At 51.6% G+C, this 19,610-nt stretch overlaps 6 protein-coding genes across 6 annotated transcripts, besides 1 other annotated feature; 4 read left to right on the forward strand and 2 right to left on the reverse strand.

Annotated features, from left to right (window-relative positions):
- Positions 1–19,610: part of a sequence feature (contig 1.64 1..203363(-1)) that runs on past both edges of the window.
- Positions 176–2,511, forward strand: gmdA (putative amidase gmdA). Its single transcript, XM_656469.2, has 5 exons — positions 176–876; positions 926–1,759; positions 1,810–1,857; positions 1,915–2,326; positions 2,378–2,511. The coding sequence occupies exons 1-5, from the start codon at positions 601–603 to the stop codon at positions 2,491–2,493; spliced, it is 1,686 nt and encodes a 561-aa protein (XP_661561.1). The 5' UTR covers positions 176–600; the 3' UTR covers positions 2,494–2,511.
- Positions 2,946–4,825, forward strand: ANIA_03956 (uncharacterized protein; the record flags this gene model as incomplete). The annotated part of the gene is made up of 2 exons (XM_656468.2): positions 2,946–3,529; positions 3,580–4,825. 2 exons carry the CDS (start codon positions 2,946–2,948, stop codon positions 4,667–4,669), a joined length of 1,674 nt encoding a protein of 557 aa, XP_661560.1. The 3' UTR covers positions 4,670–4,825.
- Positions 5,254–6,997, reverse strand: ANIA_03955 (anticodon-binding domain-containing protein). Its single transcript, XM_050611363.1, has 3 exons — positions 6,466–6,997; positions 5,845–6,340; positions 5,254–5,782 (listed from the first exon to the last, which is right to left on the reverse strand). Exons 1-3 carry the CDS (start codon positions 6,588–6,590, stop codon positions 5,660–5,662), a joined length of 744 nt encoding a protein of 247 aa, XP_050467398.1. The 5' UTR covers positions 6,591–6,997; the 3' UTR covers positions 5,254–5,659.
- ANIA_03954 (NADP(+)-dependent, decarboxylating phosphogluconate dehydrogenase) lies at positions 7,172–9,453 on the reverse strand. The gene is made up of 5 exons (XM_050611364.1): positions 9,304–9,453; positions 8,831–8,967; positions 8,312–8,763; positions 7,838–8,266; positions 7,172–7,786 (listed from the first exon to the last, which is right to left on the reverse strand). The coding sequence occupies exons 1-5, from the start codon at positions 9,315–9,317 to the stop codon at positions 7,346–7,348; spliced, it is 1,473 nt and encodes a 490-aa protein (XP_050467399.1). The 5' UTR covers positions 9,318–9,453; the 3' UTR covers positions 7,172–7,345.
- On the forward strand, positions 10,723–11,784 carry ANIA_03953 (RNP domain protein; the record flags this gene model as incomplete). Its single annotated transcript, XM_656465.1, has 1 exon — positions 10,723–11,784. The coding sequence occupies one exon, from the start codon at positions 10,723–10,725 to the stop codon at positions 11,782–11,784; it is 1,062 nt and encodes a 353-aa protein (XP_661557.1).
- Positions 14,030–19,371, forward strand: ANIA_03952 (putative ABC transporter; the record flags this gene model as incomplete). Its single annotated transcript, XM_656464.2, has 14 exons — positions 14,030–14,637; positions 14,726–14,793; positions 14,841–15,744; positions 15,808–15,912; positions 15,965–16,063; positions 16,105–16,232; positions 16,305–16,368; positions 16,426–17,064; positions 17,113–17,190; positions 17,239–17,576; positions 17,621–17,844; positions 17,898–18,149; positions 18,225–18,514; positions 18,579–19,371. 14 exons carry the CDS (start codon positions 14,030–14,032, stop codon positions 19,216–19,218), a joined length of 4,437 nt encoding a protein of 1,478 aa, XP_661556.1. The 3' UTR covers positions 19,219–19,371.

The raw sequence follows: 19,610 nt of genomic DNA on the forward strand, positions 1-19,610 counted from the left end.
TGGAGATGGTCAACCTTTACTCTATCCAAGATCTGCTGTTTTTCTGCTGGATATGATTACTGCCGGCAACTCATCTGACCGCCTATTTTTCCGCCTGTTCCGCATTGCCTTTCTACACCGTACATCTACTCTACACAATATCAGGCCGTTTGTTTGTTTTTTTTTTTTTTTCTTTGGGACAACGCAGTCAGTCGAGCTTTCCTGACACTGGTCATTAGTATTCGAATAATATGTATTATGATAACGCTACGAGCTTTCGTCGGTGCTCCAGGCTGATAGACTGTCTGATGCACTCAACTGATAAGATGGGTGTTCCCCACCACCCCGCCAGAGCCCGGTAAATAGTACAAAGCCCGCTGGGGACTAGCGGAGGGGTCGAGAGCGTTGGAGCTCTTCCATGGACATGAACTTATCGACCTGCCGTTTTAAGGGCTAGTTTCGTCCAATCTTCGCCGATGTCTACCTATCGTAGTTTCCGATGGAGGGGTTGAGATCTTGATACGAGGAGTCTATGGGTATATATATATTGATACAGTTACCCCTCTCATGTCTTGAAGACAGGTCTAATGCCTGAACTTACATTAAACACCTTCCCTCAGCATGGCGATCACTTCCTGGGAATCTCTGGCGAACGAAAAGCGTCAGGCGACCTTAAATGCGATCCCTACAAAGTGGAGAATCCAAGAGCCAATCCCTCCACCCTCAGAGCTCCGTGATGTGACAGGGACATACATCCAGAAATTCCTGACCCCTCGAGAGATCGAGATCACCGAGCTGGATGCATATGGTATTGCCGAGAAAACGACCACTGGAGAGTGGACGGCTGTCGAAGTGACCGAGGCATTCTGTCATCGGGCGGCTCTTGCTCATCAATTCGTATAGTTTCCCACCATGAACTGAGCATGGGTGACTGATAGAGTGATAGGTGAATTGTCTGCACGAGGTCTTCTTCGACTTAGCTATCGAAGGCGCGAAGCGGCTTGATGCCTACTTTGCTGAGCACAAGAAACCACTTGGGCCTTTGCACGGTGTGCCGATCAGTCTGAAGGACCAATTCCACGTGAAAGGCGTAGAAACAACGATGGGCTATGTCGGCTGGATCGGCACCTTTCAAGGCCTGAAAGACGACCCCAGAAGCAGGGTGTTTGAGAGCGAGCTTGTTCGTGAGCTGCGGGCCCTGGGGGCGGTGCTCTACTGCAAGACCAGTGTGCCCGCGACCCTCATGTGCGGAGAAACAGTCAACAACATCATCACCTACACCAATAACCCCAGGAATAGACTACTCGGTTGTGGAGGCAGTTCCGGTGGCGAAGGAGCACTGATTGCTCTGAAAGGATCACCAGGTGGTTTTGGAACAGATATCGGCGGCAGCGTGCGTATACCTGCCGTATTCAACGGGTTGTATGGCATTCGCCCTTCGTCAGGTCGGATTCCATATGAGGGAGCTGCCAATTCCATGGATGGCCAGAACACGATTTTGTCAGTTATTGGACCACTCGCTAGCACAGCGCGCTCGCTGCAGTTCCTTTTCAAAGCTGTCCTTGAGCAGCAGCCGTGGCTTCACGACCCGCTTGTGCTTGAAATTCCTTGGAGGAGCGAGCTCGAGCAGGAGACGCGTACGTTGGTGGAGCAGTCTGCGAAAGACCCCTCGAAGCTTACATTCGCGATAATGAAGCACGACGGGATTGTTATGCCTCAACCTCCAATTGCTCGTGCTTTGGACATTGTGGAGCGGACCCTCAAGCAACTGGGCCACAAGGTGAGTTGCAGCAGCCCATGTTCGATGGAAAGCCTAACGTGGATTGTCAGGTCATTGAATGGAGCCCGCCTTCGCACAAAACCGGCATGGAGCTAGCTGTACGTCCACTTTCCCACTGAGAACCAACTCCCAACATCTGTTGCTAACAACCCCAGGACGCCGCTTACAGCCTGGATGGTGGCGCAGATGCGCAGTACCATTTCGGTTTATCTGGAGAGGAACCCGCGCCGCAGCTCATAGTGGCTACTGGACTGCCTCAAAAGACAGCTTTGGAGATTGCCAAAATCAACGTCGCGAAACGCGAGTACCAGAAACTGTACATGGACTACTGGAACTCAACGTCAGAGGTCACCGGCACTGGGAGGCCAGTCGATGCCGTCATTTGTCCGGCAGCACCCCATGCCGCTGTGATTCCGACTCAGTATAGCCATGTGGGATACACCTCGGTCATCAACGTGCTGGACTACACCAGTGTGGTGATTCCAGTTACACATGCGGATAAGAGCGTTGATGTCAATGTCTCTCGAGAATTCCTTGGAGAACTGGATGAGAATTCGTACAAGAACTGTGAGCGTATCCAGGCTTGTTTTAGAGACGCGATCACTGACAGCGCTGTAGATGATGCGGACGTGTACGATGGAGCGCCAGCGGGGGTGCAGATGTTCGGACGACGACTGCAGGAGGAGAAGATGCTTGTTTTGGCGGAATATGTTGGATCGGTTGTTAAGAAATAGATAGAGAATTTAAGAGGCTGTCTTGTGTTGTGTTAGTGACACTTAGTTGTGTAGCTGAGCTTCTGAAGCTCTCTTTAGTCGCTGTGGGAAGAAAAGCTTGGCGACGATCATCGAGATTCTCGTGTTGCTCAACTTTGTCTTCTCCTCCCTCCTCCCAAATTTATTCTACCTTCTTTCCCTCTCCAGCACCTTCTTGTCCCCTTTTTTATCGCTTCTTCGTTCTACTTTTCATTGACTCCTTCTCCTCTGGGGCTTTTCTCTGTCGTCGCCCTCCCATTGGGTGCCCAAATTCCAGTCCGCTCAGTCTCACCCAGGCCCTCCATGCATCATCATCAAGCTGCAGAATTGACCTAACGCTGCTACTGCTGTTCCACTTTTACGCGTTTCTTTGACAGTTCCACCGCGACTGTTTTCCTTGTGACGAAACAGAACCCTCGCGCCCTTGTGCTACCATGGACGACGGCGCGTCGACTCGTCCAGCCGACACTCCTGAGGACTCCGGTCCCGGTGAGGAAACGCAAACACAGGGAACGTCGTCGAAAAACCAAGCGTTAAAGGATCGAAAATGCCAATACTGCAATCAGGCATTCACCTCGTCTTCGCTCGGTCGACATCTCGATCAATTTCTCTTCAAGAAGAAGCCCGATGGTATCCACGATGTCGAGGAAATCCGGCGCATTCGCAGTGGGATCACGCGGCGACAGGCGAGGACGTCGACTGGGAAACGGGATACTCCCGATCGCGGGTTGGCTAAGGGTTCGCTAGATTCGGCCCAGGGTGGTGAACCTGGCGGCAAGGGGCCTATCCGAATGATGTTCAACACGCCGACGTGGCATGCGACCGGGGTCATCAACGACATCCCGAACCCCAGCCAGTTGCAGGAGCAGGCCGCATCTCGATTCGCAGCCTCTCAGTCTCGGATGGGCTCGTTTGCGCCTACTGATCTGGGCCGGAGCTCTGCCGCCACAAACCCAGATACCGTGAGAGCGTTGGAATTGGCCCTACGCGAGGTCTTAGATAACATCAAAGCTGCAACGTACGCCTACTTCCTGGGATTGTCATGTAATACAACTAATTTCTGTTTAGGTCTCGTATGCGACCGCGCATCTCTCCATTTGAGTTCGACATCCAGGTTCAAACCTTTCCCTCTCTCTGTCTCCAACTCCTGCCTCCGCCACCTACACTATTCGCGCCGAACCCATTTCCCTCGAATTCCTCCTTCCCTCTCGACCCTCCAGGACCAGACCACCTCAACATAGTCCGCCAGGCCATCCGCGCGAAGATTGAACAATGGCAGTCGGACCAGCTCGCCGCGGAGTCCACGACCAACCTTGGAAAAACCAGTCTCGGCATGGATGCGACCACAATTCAGCGTAACGCGCAACAACACGAGGAACTGAGCCTGCGACACCTTGAACTCGCCTACAAGCACTGGCTATCGCTCCCCTACGACTCGAGAAGAGACGCTTGGCAGCTTGAAATCATGCGCGCATTCGCCCGCGAGTCCGAGAAACGCAAGTCTCTTGACGAGCAGCTCGCCCGCGTCCAGCAAGAGGCTAACCAACTTCGATCCCAAGTCGAGAAACTTGGGACGTGTCAATGGCCGCGGGAATTCGCGCTCTTTCCGCCCGAAACATTGCCCCTGCCGCGCGATGTCGCGCGTGAACTTGATGCCAAAGAGAGCCAAATCAGTCCCGGCTCCGCACGCTGGGACTACGAAAATGTCGTCGCGAAGTGGAAGCGCGTTGTCATGCATGATCGGACTATGGGCCGCGTCGGGATTAGTGCTTCCAGCCCTTTACATGACGAGCCTACAAGCACCGCTGCCAGCGATAGCAAGTCGAGAACAATCCAGCCACCGTCGACCGCAAGTCCCAGTGCTGGTCCTTCACCAGTACAGAATCCGAACGCGAACCCGAATCCCTCCTCGCCATATATGTCTCACGAAAGCCCAAATGCGGCGCCGCAGGCTAAACGCCAGCGTTTGATGAACGGCCGTCCTCACCCGAATGCCCCGACCGAGCAGTCGGCGGCGGGCGCAACGCAAGGAGCGCCGGTTTCTTCAGGTCCTTGGCATTCAGTTCAAAATCAACAGGCCCAGGCTCACGTCCAGGGACCCAGCCACGGCCATGGTCACGGGCAACAACCGTCACCACCGTCTCCTTCAACTGGGTGACTTGACTTGCGAAGCTGCTGCCTGCCACAATTCAAACAACATAAGCCTTGCTATATATTGTAGCTTTATACCGCATCAGGACTGTCACTGTATCCGTTTCGTTGTACATACTAACTGCCACTATTCTACTAGCTCATTATAATTATCTTGGCATTTTCTACTTATATAACAAATTCCCCAACATTAAAGTCTTGCATCAGTCACCTTCGCAGTATGACGCACATCACTCTTTCTAAATCGTTACGAGCCAGGTATCAGGCCAGAAAGTCGACATCTCAGGGAGCGATAGAGTGCTCCATAAAGTAGTTCCAGCCATGATCTGGTTTCACCAAGCTCGGTTCTTATATCTCCAGCTTGCATGTGCTCTTTGAAAATATCTTGGATGCGTTGTAAGTGCCGTATGCGTGTACCTACGAATGCTGTTTGAAGGAACGGGAGAATGGGATTCATGTACATAATGAGGACAGATAAGACGGCGGATCTGATCTGCCGACATTGAGAGATCTCTTGGCAAAGTGCTGGTTAATGTTAGGACTACGAGGTTAGTATGACTGTCCGGTCCCGGAGACAGGTTGCTCTTAGATGGTGTGATATTCATGGCTATGCTGTTAAGAAGTGATATCCGATACAATACTGACAGAGGCAGGCTGAGAACCGTAAACTTGACCCAATCCTAAGGCTAACAGAACCTGAACGTCATCATCATCATCGTCATCAAATACATAGACCGTATTGCCCCGGGACGTTTGGTCCCATGTCTCGGTCTGCTGAAGCCCTATCTAGGCGAGATCCTAGACTGCCCCTCAAATCTTTCCCGCTCCGTCCCTTCCTATCATGTCACGCAGTGACTTCTGTGTCTTGCAAGAATATGTTCATCGTGGTTATGGCATGAACATGTGAGATTGTTTATGGCATTGCGGTCGTCCTTAGTCGTGCTGAGTCGCGGAGTCTCGATCGCAACGAGATGGTAGGGAGAGCTAGAATATCAATTCAGCCTCCTTTCCTGGGTCCGGCAGCTCCAGGCCCAGAAGCCGCCGAACGGGAGAAGGTGTTTGCCGAGCCTATAGCGGCGCTGGCGTTTCGGAACTCGATCTTCTGGCGCTCCATTTCAAGCTTCGCCATGTTAGTGACATCCTACTATCTGTAGAGTATATAAAATAAAGGATATTACGTACCACCTTGCGTATCCGGGCAAGAGCAGCTGTGTCACCTGCCACCAGCGGCCGGCAATCATCCACTCGGTACGGCGGCGCAATCGAAACCGCATCTGCCACGATGATGTTCGCTCCATCCCACCTTGTCGTAGGCATCGTGCGAATGAAAGCATTAAACAGGTCCTGCGCTTCCCGTGTGACTCCCTTGCCTCGGCGTGCCTCAGCGTTTTGCATTTCCACAACAGCGTCGGCCTCCCGCTTCTTCAAAGCACGGATATCCAGAGCGTGCAACGATGGTTGGGCGTCAGAGAACGACGTCGCTCCGCCGCTCTGGGCAGACGGCGGAAGAGAGAGGAGCTCAAAGCTTTGTATCCGTGAAATTGGAATGACGTGGTAGTTCCCGGCTCCAGTTTGTTTACCGTCGGCAGTGTTTACGGCGACGAGGTTCGTGATTGGGTCGGCGGTGAAAACGATACCCTCAATCGTAGACGTGGCCGGGTTGGTAGTGATGCGGACGCTGTGGAATTCGGTGTCAGCATTACTTGTCTAATCTTGGCTACAGCTTCGACTGAACAAACGCTGGAGAGAAGAGTCTTATGCTTGTGTTTGCAGACGCAGGGACAATGGGGATTAGATGCTTACCGCGCACCGACTACATCGCTTAACGCCTGCTCAAGAGGCACCATCGCATTCGCCATTCCTTGATTCGTGACACCCGGACCTGGATTTGATTGTTTGATTCCGCTGTTACGTTTGCCGCCTGTCATATGGCGACGCAGCAATGTCCGGTGTTCTAGCAAGCACTGAAATCGAAAAGACCTCGTCACACAGTTGGCGACAAATAAATCACTCCCGGACAAAGAATGACGGCGGAATATCAATACCAAACGGCTACCGTCTAAGAAAACGTCAAATTAAAGACCGAAACGAACAACTGAGGCCAGGTCCCTGGCGCCGCCAGAGGCGCAGTCGATTGGTGATGTTATAAGCTAGCCGCCGGCACTCCGATGTTGAGGTGGGACGTTGCGGGAGCTCGGTCGAAAAGGAGTGACGGGAATCCAGATAAGCAACAGGACGACAGTAAACCAAGCAAACAGGAACCTAACCCTGAGCTGCTGGCATGTAGGGAGAGACGTGAGTTCGCTCCGTGCGGGGTCGCAAGAAGCAAGAGTGTCACCACAACTCTTTGAGTTCGAGTTCGCCGCGACGTTGCAGGTTGTCCCGATTGGGATTAGCGCATCGGAGTGGAAAATTACGGCATTCCAGCTCTTCTGGAGTTCACCCTGACGACATCGCGAAAATATTACCTACGAGACTCATATAGCCAATATTTACTGGTTACAGCGGTAACAAAACAAAGAATATTTTCATAAAGACCTAGATACATTGAAGGTCTCCTTTTGAACATCAGGCATTATCATTCTATATCTTTGGAGAACGGCAAGGCTCCCCTTTTGTCTGGTCCTATGGAGTATGTTGGTCCAGAAAGCTCACGTCCAGCGCAGTGCATCAATGTACCAATTTAAGCAGTGTAGGTCGAGGCGGAAACTTGACCACCACGGCCGGTCCAGTTGACGTGGATGTCCTTGTCAGCGGGGTACTTCTCGCTGGCGTGCTCGGGCTTGATGCGGAAGGTGTGGGCACCGAAGTAGTCACGCTGAGCCTGCAACAGGTTGGCGGGGAGAGCCTTTGTGCGGTAGCCGTCGTAGAAGGACAGAGCGGTGCTGAAGGCGGGAGTGGGGATACCCCAGAGAGCACCCTTGCTGACAACGTTTCTCCAGCCCTTCTGGGCGTTGTGGATGGCCTTGTTGAAGAAGTCGTTGAAGAGCAGGTTCTCCAGGTCGGGGTCCTTGCGGTAAGCCTCGGTGATGTCCTTCAGGAAGACGGAGCGGATGATGCAACCACCGCGCCACATGAGGGCAATGGCGGGCTTGTTGAGCTTCCAGCCGTACTCCTTGGCAGCCTGTAATCTGTTAGCGGAACTTCTTTCCATCAAGAACTGATTTTAACGTACGTTCTGGATGAGCATGAAACCCTGGGCGTAGGAGATGATCTTGGAGGCGTAGAGAGCCTGCTCGAGATCGGCAATGAACTCCTCCTTGTCACCGGTGAACTCGGGAGTGGGGCCGTTGAGGAGGCTGCTGGCGCGGATACGCTCGTCCTTGAGAGCAGAGAGGCAGCGAGCGAAGACGGACTCGCCAATCAGGGTGACGGGCATGCCGAGGTCGAGAGCGTTGACGGCGGTCCACTTGCCGGTACCCTTCTGACCAGCCTTGTCGAGGATCTTCTCAACCATGGGGGTTCCATCGTCGTCGTTGAAGTAGAGAATGTCACGAGTGATTTCAATCAGGAAAGAGTCAAGAACACCGTTGTTCCACTTGGCGAAAACATCGGCAATCTCCTTGGAGGAGAGGCCGACACCACGCTTGAGGATGTCGTAAGCCTGTAACAATTAGCCTGGTTTCTTAAGATAAATTTCACGCCTTACCTCGCAGATGAGCTGCATGTCACCGTACTCAATACCATTGTGGACCATCTTGACGTAGTGACCAGCACCCTCATCACCGACCCAGTCGCAGCAAGCCTCGCCATCGCTCTTGGCGGCGATGCTCTGGAAGATATCCTTGATGTAAGGCCAGGCCTCCTCGTTACCACCGGGCATGAGAGAGGGACCGTAGCGGGCACCCTCCTCACCACCGGAGACACCGCTGCCGACGAAGCGGATGCCCTTCTCCTTCAGGTACTTGGTGCGGCGGTTGCTGTCGGGGAAGTGGGAGTTACCACCGTCGATGATAATATCACCCTCCTCGAGGTGGGGCAGAAGAGACTCGATGAACTGGTCAACGGGGTTTCCGGCCATGACAAGGAGCATGATACGGCGAGGGCGCTTGAGCTTGGAGCAGAATTCCTCTACGGAGTGAGCGCCAACAATAGACTTGCCTATAACCAATCAGTTCCCGCTCAAGCTCTGTCAAGTCTCCGGATGCGCCGGGATTTGCAAACTTACCCTTAGCCTCGTTCTCAAGGAAACGGTCAACCTTGGAGGTGGTACGGTTGTAGGCGCAGACAGTGAAACCGTGATCAGCAGCGTTGAGGATCAGGTTCTGGCCCATAACGGCCAGACCGATGAGACCGAAATCAGCACTGGGAATAATTGGCGCCATAAGACCGGCAGCAATGCCAGCCAAACGGGCGCTAGACGTCAGTTACTCAATCTATAGCAAGGAGATGGACGAGAAGAGGCGTCATTTCGGTGTTTGGGCTGTGGCCGTCGCGGATCCAACCCCGCGACAGCTCGAGGCCCCAGGACGACAGAAATTCCACAAGCCATTCTAACGAAGCTCGAAGATTCTTGCGAATCGCCTGGCGAATTGCCTGGTCTGCGTGCAGAGCTCCGTGCAGGTCTGTAGATCCGTCCAGAGCTCCAGCAGGCGGCCAAGAGGGGTTTGGCTGGGCAGAAATAAACGGGATGAAACTTACACGGCGCTGCTCATGATGATGAAGGATGGAGATATTTAGTTGGGAGGGGTATAAGAGAGGACACGAAGAAGATGGTATCAAAACACAAAATCGCAGGTTTGAAGAGGGGTGAAGTTGTTTAAGTGAAGAAAGAAAAAGAAAGGAGAAGAGCGAAGGCCGACGAGATAATGCTCAGTCAGGATTCTGACGGAGCAACTCTTCCGTCATGGTGGGACGAATTGGGGCGGGGCTCAATGAGGAGCAGAGTAGTCCGGTTTCTGAGGCCGTCAACACATTGCTGCGGTATTTACTTTTACATTTTTCTATCTATGCCTTCAGAACGTGACCGACCGATACATTGCTCAACGAAGACCGCTATCCCACGCTGTTCGTGATACATTATCGACACGGTGCCTTGTCTGCATGCACTGGGGGCGACGTTGATGCTGTTGCGATAGCGGGGCAGATGGAGGGGCTCTGACTGATCTATGACCCAAACGATTTATTTCCCAGAACGCGCTCGGTGAAGGGCCAGCGAAGTTGGCGGATAAATCATCGCCGGTCCAGCTCAGCAGCCGCCAGAAGCTGGAGCAAACGGATCGGTTGATTTTGATCTCCTCATCAAACGGCCCATTCGGCTGGAGTAGCGAGTACTATCAGATCTTCTTTACCTCGTTGCGAGGCCATATCGTTGCTATGATCTCATTGCCGTAGTTTTGAGCTACAGAGCTCTTGGGATGCTTCACCGCGCTCTATGCTCACCAGAGCCGTCCGATAACGCGGAAACGGATAAATTATGACTTTATTAAACTAATCCGCCGCGGAGAACCCCTGGATTACACTCTAATCCGTCTCCGAGGACATGCCTGGAGAAATAATCCCTTGATAACCGCCGATGAACCCGGCTACTGCATTCCATCCAAAAAGGGTTTAGAGTGGGGGTGCAGTCACAGCCTCGTGTGCCCTCCACGCTAGGCAGACTAAGCCGATTCGAGCTCCGATAACCGGCTTAGTCACCAAACTGTGGCTAGAACAACCCGGTCACGTGTCATTCCGCTCTAGGCTGCCTGCTAGTTCTACGGGATTCGACAAAGCCAAGTGCGTGTTTTCCGCTGCCCAGCCCGTCTCTATTCAACTTTGAAGCTCGACTGGACCTGTTCCGCCTTCCCAAGCGTCTGAACAACATTTCGCTGCAAATTCTTGCTTAGAGACCCTGCCTACCGGCTGTCGGCTCGTTAGACATAGCTCATTGAATTTTACAGGCTTTTGCATCTATTCTTCCGCCCCCCAGATTCTAAACCGCCTCTTTCTTCAATCCGGATTCGGGACTTCTCAGGCGTGACGTCTGGCGTATGACTGCTGCGTCAGTCAAGCCCTGAAGGTACGTGTCTACGCGGCGTTCACATCATCTATCGCCTTCTATAAAACTCTCCGTTCATCATGTCCTTCCCGCCACCTCCAGGTCACCAACCTTCGTCGCTCCCTCCGCGACCACCTCAATCAGCAAACACAAATTCACAATATGCGAACAGCGGATATGGCGGGGGCTCGCGGCCGGGCTTCAACGCTGCTATGGCGTTTGCGCCTCGTTCCGTAGCCTCTCAACAGCCCTACCGTACCAGCAGTCCGGTCGTTTCGGCTGCGCCCACTGCGTCAAGCGGTTATTCCACTCCAACAAGCACCAGCTACGGCAACTACTACTCGCAACCGCAACCGTCATATCAAGCGGGCCCTTCATATTATGGTGCCGCGCAGTACAGTAATGCGGGTACGACATACGGTCCTACGGTCCCTCACATTCAGAACCCCTTCGCGCCGTCGGGCAGCGACCCGAGCCGCGGACGAAACTCTGGCCTCGACGCCGAGACAGAAGCGCAAATCGCGCAATGGCAGACCGCCTATGCCAGTAAGGATGATGCATCTACCATGAGTAAGGGCGCCGCCCGTCGAGAAGGGAGTACCGGCACACCTGGCGCAACTACTGTATATACCTCGTCCGGTACTACGCCGACCTCTACAACCCCCGCCGCAGGAGTCGAGTCACAAAAGACCGTCGTCCGCTCTGGCGGTGGCCAGACCTGGACCGACCCGACCCTGCTCGAGTGGGATCCGGCCCATTTCCGTCTTTTTGTCGGTAACCTTGCGGGCGAGGTCACCGATGATTCTTTGTTTAAGGCATTCTCGAAATACACATCCGTTCAGAAAGCGCGCGTTATCCGCGACAAACGCACGCAGAAGAGCAAAGGTTACGGGTTCGTTAGTTTCAGCGACGGCGATGACTACTTCAAAGCTGCAAGAGAAATGCAGGGCAAGTATATTGGATCGCATCCTGTCCTCCTCCGACGCGCAACTACCGAGGTCCGGCCCGTTTCCAATACAAAGAACAATAAGAAAAATGCTGGCAAGGGCGGTGGTTCTGGTGGCAACCAGGGCGCTAAGGTGAAGCACGATGGAATCAAGAAGCCAGGAAAGACTAGAGGAGGCCTGAAGATTCTGGGTTGAGTGAGAATTAATGACTGTGCGTGTATCATAAACTCATTCGATTCCATGAGACGGTATTTTACATCTAATTTCGTCGCACATGATCTGGGCAGTAATTTCGTAAACACAAGATAGATCAAACACCCAAAACGCCATATAGAGCTAACCCGAGTCACCAAGTCAGGAACAATAAACAAGAAAGACAAATGCATGTCATCAATCATATGCAAGTCGTTTTGGGTATGTGCACGAGGTGCCAATCGCATGTGCAAACGTGGTTGAAGTCCATTGGAGAGGACACGGAGAGGCGAGGTCGTTGGGTCGTTAGGCTGCTATGTCGATATAGAGTAAGAGCCACAAATTGTGCATCAATATATAGGTGCAGAGTGGGTTTATAGAGTATAACCACGAAGGATCGGTAGGCGTAGTCTAGAAGCATTAATCGAAGCGTAATGTAGCGTAATGTAGCGTAACGTAGCGTAACGTAGTGTGAACGATATGAAGTGTCGATAAAATCGTACGATATACGACGGTGTGTAGAAATTAACCGCCCTCGGTGCTCTCCTCATCAACGGCCTTCCTCCTCGCAAAGAATGAGACTTGGTGCTGGTGTGCCCAGATCATGAATCCGATGATGATAAGAATGATGAAGAGCACGATCAGGATGACCGCGACGGTCATGTTTCGCTGCATGGCGGTCGTTGTCGTCTTCGGGACGGGGACCGAATCGAATCGAGCCGTATAGAATAAGAATAAAGATGATAAGAATAGGTAGGATGTTACCAAGAACTAGTCTGAGGAGGGGTAGGAGTCAGTCCTCGCAAGGACTTCTCCACACAATGATCAAATCGAACTATCTCCGTGGTACACTGAAGGGTTAGACCAAGACGGAGTATAGCTTGGGAGGAGAGACAAGGGAGGGGAGGGGATAGAAAAGAGAAGAATGTGGATGCGGCCTGGCTGAGATTTAGCTGAGATTTAAGGGGGCCCGAATCGAACGGTGCTAGGCCACGGTGTGGCCCAGCCATGTGTATTTCCTCCCTGCTGCAACTGGCGTGATAGAAGAGTTGTTTTGGCGGGGTGGCTGGGCTTCGAGACATACAATGAATCTCGGGCTCTGATTGGCTGGATTGGGCTTAAGCTGTTTGTCCGCTACCTGGGCGGGTCCCAGCCTCCGCATTTTCCAACTACCATCTCTAGGGCTGACGGTGGATTCAGGGTATGGATAGGAAGAGTACGGAGTACAGATAGGAGCATTGAGCAAAGGATGAAGTGAGGGCCATGGACACGCGTACTTGAGATGGCAGTGGGATGAAAAGATAATATGCGATCGGTTTGCCGAGGTGTATACTGGGAGGGAGTACTATCGCAGGTATAACAGTCGCTCTCATAGCTCGACGCTAATTTAACTAATTCAACTTGATCCGAAGCTCAAAAATGATAAAAATAAAGATAAAATAAAAAAAGGAAACAATAAAGATACTTCCTTGATTCTCGACGAGTCGCTTGTACAAGGTAAGGTGTCTTTATAGATGAAGCTTACCAGGACTTTCTCCGCAATGTATCCGCATTCTGGCCTGAACGAAAGGAACCCAGAACAACAACACTGAGTTGCGAAGTATATATATATATGTAAAACCAAAATTCTTGATGAATGACCTGAGTCTAGAGTTATTACAGATTTTTGAAACCTTATGATACCTGCATTTGATTCAGATCAATTCATCGGCCGGCCCAGGGGCTCTCCAGAAGCGGCCCATATCATCACAGTGAGGGTATGCTCAACATTGACAGCTTTGATATGCTTGAATATGCACAATCTGTCTTGGCCAATCCTCATCGCCCTGTTTTAGGGCCTCAAAGCCCGATCAGATCGAGAATGCGAAGCAGTGATTGCCAGATCGCAGCATCGCAAAGCAGCCGTGGTGTGATGACTTCATGATGACCACATTCGGAAGCTCACTCGACTTCCGTCCGAACAAGCTCTCAGTAGCTTCGGAGCCGCGGTGGTCCGTTGTCCATCTTTATGCTGGCTGTTAACTGGTGTCTATGCAGACTTATGATGGAAGCCCGCGAGTAAGTCGTTCTTCTAGGCCGGTCGAATCAGCCCGGACGTAAGATACTGGTAACATGCGATTTTCTTGTCTGTGTCCTCTGTGATATCATACCTGTATATATCTATCGATCTCTGTCCTTTACTCTAGACCATTTCTCTCGGGTTTTAGTATTGAATTTGACCGTTTGCATTCTAATGCCTCCTGCCGCCATGGAAAAGGACCCCTCCACTGGCGGCCCACTAACGAACTCTCCAGCTGAACAATACCTGCGCTCCCCCGCAGAATCGAGGTCCACCTCAGATACAGCGTCGATCCCCTCGTCCAATCCTGACAGCGAGAAGTTCGCACCTATACAGACAAACCAGTCCACCCGCAGTCGCAATCAGACGCTCACCCGCAGAGGTACCGCTGGCAGCAGGCCGCTCACTGACGATGAGATCACCCGCGCGCTGTCGCATCGAACGAGCTCCACATACCAGGGCGGGTCGGAAGATAATGAGGAGGTAGCCAGGCTGGTCTCGCGGATGTTCGGCCGTGAGCGGAAGGCCAATTCAGACGAAGAGCAGACGAGGCATCAAGGTGTTGTATGGAAAAACTTGACTGTCAAGGGCGTTGGGTTGGGCGCTGCCATCCAGCCGACAAACGCGGATATCTTTCTGGGGCTGCCGAGGTTGATTAAGGGGCTTCTTACGAGGGGTAGAAAGGGCACAAGTGCGGGCAGTGCGCCGTTGAGGACTATTCTTGATGATTTTACGGTGTGTTCTTATAGTATGATGAGTAGAGCGGAGCTAATTGTCAAAGGGCTGCGTGCGGCCAGGTGAGCTACTATTGGTTCTTGGAAGGCCAGGGTCTGGATGCTCGACCTTTCTAAAGACCATTGGGAATCAGAGGTCTGGGTATAAAAGTGTCGAAGGGGAGATACATTATGGAGGAACGGATGCCGACATCATGGCGGACAAATACCGTTCAGAGGGTAAGCTTTAGTCTTTTTTGGTTATAATGCAGATACTGACCGAACAGTCTTGTATAACCCCGAAGACGACCTTCATTACGCTACTCTTTCGGTGCGAGAGACTCTGATGTTCGCGCTGAAAACACGAACCCCGGACAAAGACTCGCGGCTGCCTGGAGAGAGCCGGAAGGAATATCAAGAAACCTTTCTGTCTACGATTGCCAAGCTATTCTGGATTGAGCACTGTCTTGGAACAAAGGTCGGTGGAGAGATCGTCCGGGGTGTATCAGGAGGTGAGAAAAAGCGTGTCTCGATTGGAGAAGCCCTGGTCACCAAAGCTAGTGTACAATGCTGGGATAATTCTACTAAAGGACTTGACGCAAGCACAGCTTCAGAGTACGTGCAGAGTCTTAGAAGTTTGACCAACATGGCGCACGCCTCCACTCTCGTGGCTCTCTATCAAGCCTCAGAAAACCTGTACAAGCAGTTCGACAAGGTTCTGCTGATCGAGGATGGGAGGTGCGCATATTTCGGACCCGCAGGTCGTGCAAAGGCCTACTTTGAAGACCTTGGATTTAAATGTCCACCCCGATGGACAACTCCGGACTTCCTAACGTCCGTCAGTGATCCTAATGCGCGGCGTGTGAAGAAAGGCTGGGAGGACCGTATTCCCCGCTCAGCGGAAGATTTTCAACGTGCGTACCGTAGCAGCGAAGACTACAGAGAGAACTTGCTGGATATAGAGGATTTCGAGAGAGAAGTCAAGGAACATGAGGATGAACAGGAGGAGGCTCGGAGGCGGGCGCCGAAGAAGAACTATACTGTGCCATTCCACCATCAAGTTATGATTCTCACGGAAAGACAGTTCAAGATTATGTATGGTGACAAGGGAACTCTCATTGGGAAGTGGGCGATTCTCACCTTTCAGGCGCTCATCATCGGAAGTCTGTTCTACAATCTTCCCAACACCAGGTAAGTCTGAAGGCTTATATATCATATCAGAGCTAACAGACATAGTGCTGGCACTTTCACTAGAGGAGGCGTGATGTTCTTTGTGCTGCTTTTCAACGCTTTGCTCGCTCTCGCAGAACTGACGGACGTCTTTACCCACCGTCCTGTTATGCTGAAGCATAAGAGTTTGTAAGGACCAGAAAGTCAACACTCACACTTCTCATGCTGACTGCGATTTTAGCTCCTTCTATCGACCTTCTGCCTACGCTGTCGCCCAAGTAGTGGTCGATGTACCTATAATCTTTATCCAGGTCACGCTGTTCGAGCTGATCGTATACTTGTACGTCCTCTTTGTGTCAATGTGTACTATGCTAACGGTAGTAGCATGGCCAATCTACAGAGGACAGCATCTCAGTTCTTCATCAACTTCTTGTTCATCTTCATTCTTACAATGACCATGTATTCATTCTTTAGAACTATCGGGGCTTTTTCAGCGTCTTTAGATGTTGGTATGTACAACCCCAGAAGCCTGAGGTTACGGTGTACGTGGATGATGTGAGTATGCTGACTCAAAGGCCAAGCCACTCGCCTCACGGGCGTCGCTATTCAGGCCCTAGTCGTATATACAGGCTATCTCATTCCACCGTGAGCTTTCCTTTTTCGATGCATAGATGAAAGGTGATTACTGACCTAACTATAAAGATGGAAGATGCATCCCTGGTTGAAATGGCTAATCTGGATCAACCCGGTTCAATATGCTTTTGAAGGCATCATGACCAATGAGTTTTACAATATGGACATAAAATGCATACCACCGAATATAGTGCCAGATGGCCCCGATGCGCAGCCTGGCCACCAGGCTTGCGCTGTCCAGGGAAGTGAGCCGGATCAGCTGGTCGTTCAAGGGTCAAATTATGTCAGCGCCGCTTTCACATACAGCCGGTCTCATCTTTGGCGCAACTTTGGCATTATCATAGGCTTCTTTGTCTTCTTCGTCGCCACAGCGATGATCGGGATGGAACTGCAGAAGCCAAACAAGGGCGGGAGCTCGGTAACAATTTTCAAGAGGGGCGAGGCACCGAAGGAGATTGAAAAAGCGGTTGAACAGAAGGAGAAGCCGAATGATATTGAGTCCGGGTCTCGTAATGACACCACAGATACCGTGGGCTCAGATGACGGCCAAGCGGTTGAAGGCATTGCGCGAAGTGAATCAGTCTTTACCTTCCAGAATGTGAACTATACCATTCCTGTTAGTGGCGGAAAGAGGCAGCTTCTGAAAGACGTCCAAGGATATGTTCGTCCCGGTCGTCTTACTGCGCTTGTTGGAGCTTCTGGTGCAGGGTAAGTGTACTCGAGCCTATAGCAAAGAGTTCAAGCTAAGCATCCTAGGAAAACAACTCTTCTCAATGCACTCGCCCAGCGATTAGACTTTGGCGTTGTCACAGGGGACTTCCTGGTTGACGGAAAGTGAGAAACCCCTAACTATTTGTGTCACTCTTGTACTCACAATCCCAGACCCCTTCCTCGCAGCTTCCAGAGAGCGACTGGGTTCGCCGAACAACAAGATATCCATGAGCCAACCGCTACTGTCCGAGAATCTCTGAGGTTTTCTGCTCTCCTGCGCCAGCCTCAAGAAGTCCCCATCGAAGAGAAGTACGATTACTGCGAGAAAATTATCGACCTGCTAGAAATGCGGCAGATCGCTGGGGCCACAGTCGGTGCTGGCGGGACTGGACTGAACCAAGAGCAGCGAAAGAGACTTACCATCGCAGTTGAGCTGGCGAGCAAGCCGTCGCTGCTGTTGTTCTTGGACGAGCCAACCTCAGGCTTAGACTCGCTTGCCGCTTTCAATAGTATGTTGCCCCATGCCAAATGAAGTCTTCGACTAACGAGATAGTCGTTCGATTCCTCCGCCGTCTTGCAGACGCCGGGCAAGCAATTCTTTGCACAATCCACCAGCCGTCAGCTGTATTATTCGAGATGTTCGATGACCTGATCCTTCTCCAGAGCGGCGGTCGAACAGTCTACAACGGTGAACTGGGCCAAGATTCGTCCAGATTGATTGAATACTTTGAGCAAAATGGTGGTAAAAAGTGTCCACCTGATGCCAATCCTGCAGAGGTACGTCTCGCCACCACAGTTCATAGGGATGGGCCTTTTCTAATAACGTCCAGTATATGCTTGAGGTTATCGGCGCCGGAGATCCAAACTACAAAGGCCAGGACTGGGGCGACGTCTGGGCCAACTCAGAGAACTGCAAGAAGCTCTCCGACGAAATTAACAAGGTGGTTGAAATGCGCCGGAACAATGAGAAAGAACGAAATAAAGACGATGACCGTGAATACGCAATGCCAATATGGGTACAGATTCTGGCTGTTACCAAGCGCTCTTTCACTGCGTATTGGAGGACACCCCAGTACAACATCGTACGCCCGCCCCTCTACCCTTACAAGTAAACCCATCACATGCATTGAGAGATGATACTAACAAGATCCCTAAAGGGTAAATTCGCTCTTCATATATTTACCGGCCTCTTCAACACCTTCACTTTCTGGCATCTTGGCAACAGCTATATTGACATGCAGTCTCGCCTATTCTCCATCTTCATGACGCTCACCATCTGCCCACCCCTAATTCAGCAGCTCCAGCCGCGCTACCTGCATTTCCGCGCTCTGTACGAATCACGCGAAGCAAATTCGAAGATCTACAACTGGACTGCTTTTGTCACGTCTGCTATCCTCCCTGAGTTACCGTATTCGATCATCGCAGGCTCGATTTATTTCAACTGCTGGTACGTCCAAACATGGACCCAACCACTATTAAACATCGAAACATACTAACCAGATGATGACCAGGTACTGGGGCATCTGGTTTCCCCGCGACTCCTTCAGCTCGGGCTTCACATGGATGCTCCTAATGCTCTTCGAGCTTTTCTATGTCTCTTTCGGACAGTTCATTGCCGCGATATCACCAAACGAACTTCTCGCATCTCTGCTAGTCCCATGCTTCTTCACGTTCATCGTCGCCTTCTGCGGCGTTGTGGTCCCCTACATGGCCATGCCCCATTTCTGGCAGTCATGGATGTACTGGCTCACGCCCTTCCACTACCTCCTAGAAGGGTTCCTAGGCGTGCTAGTTCATGACGTCCCCATGGAGTGCGTGGAGCGCGAAGAAACACTATTCTCCCTTCCACCCGGCCAAGACTCCTGCCAAAGATATGCAGGCAGCTTCCTTAGCCAAGCAACCGGGTACGTTCGGGACGTGGGAAATGGAATGTGTGCGTACTGTATGTTCAGCGACGGAGACCAGTTCGCGGCGAACAACTTCAATGTCTATTATAACCACAAGTGGCGCGATTATGGCATCTTTTGGGCGTTTGTGATGTTTAATTTCGCGGCCGTGTTTGTTCTCTCTTGGCTTTATTTGCACGGAGTCAACGATATGAAGAAATGGCTTAGTAGGAGGAAAGCGAAGAAGAGCGGGCTGCAGAGCTAGAGTGGTATAACGTTTTGTGAACGGTGGCCGTACCGGAACCGCCTGACAGAATCATCCTCTTCTAGCTGTCAGTCTTACTTTTGGGGTTAAAGTTTGTTTGATTAGACTGCCAGATAGTCAACGCAAATAGATATCTCATATGCTTATTGTTTACTGATACGTGGCGGCTGTATGGACATGGAAGAGGCTAATCGCTTTTCCAAGGGTCTACGACCTATAGATGGTTTCACCCAGATCCTCAATAACTGCGCTTCTCTGGGAATAGTCTCAATATTTCTAGTCCTTGGCGTTTTGTCTCTATTATGGTTACCATGCTACACTTTGTTCCTGGCTTGGTCCGTCAACGAGTGAATGGATAGTTTAAATTGCACAAAGTAACTAGCAACCGAAAT

This window comes from Aspergillus nidulans, chromosome II (genome assembly GCF_000011425.1).
Source record: "Aspergillus nidulans FGSC A4 chromosome II".
In the NCBI taxonomy this organism is placed as follows: domain Eukaryota; kingdom Fungi; phylum Ascomycota; class Eurotiomycetes; order Eurotiales; family Aspergillaceae; genus Aspergillus; species Aspergillus nidulans.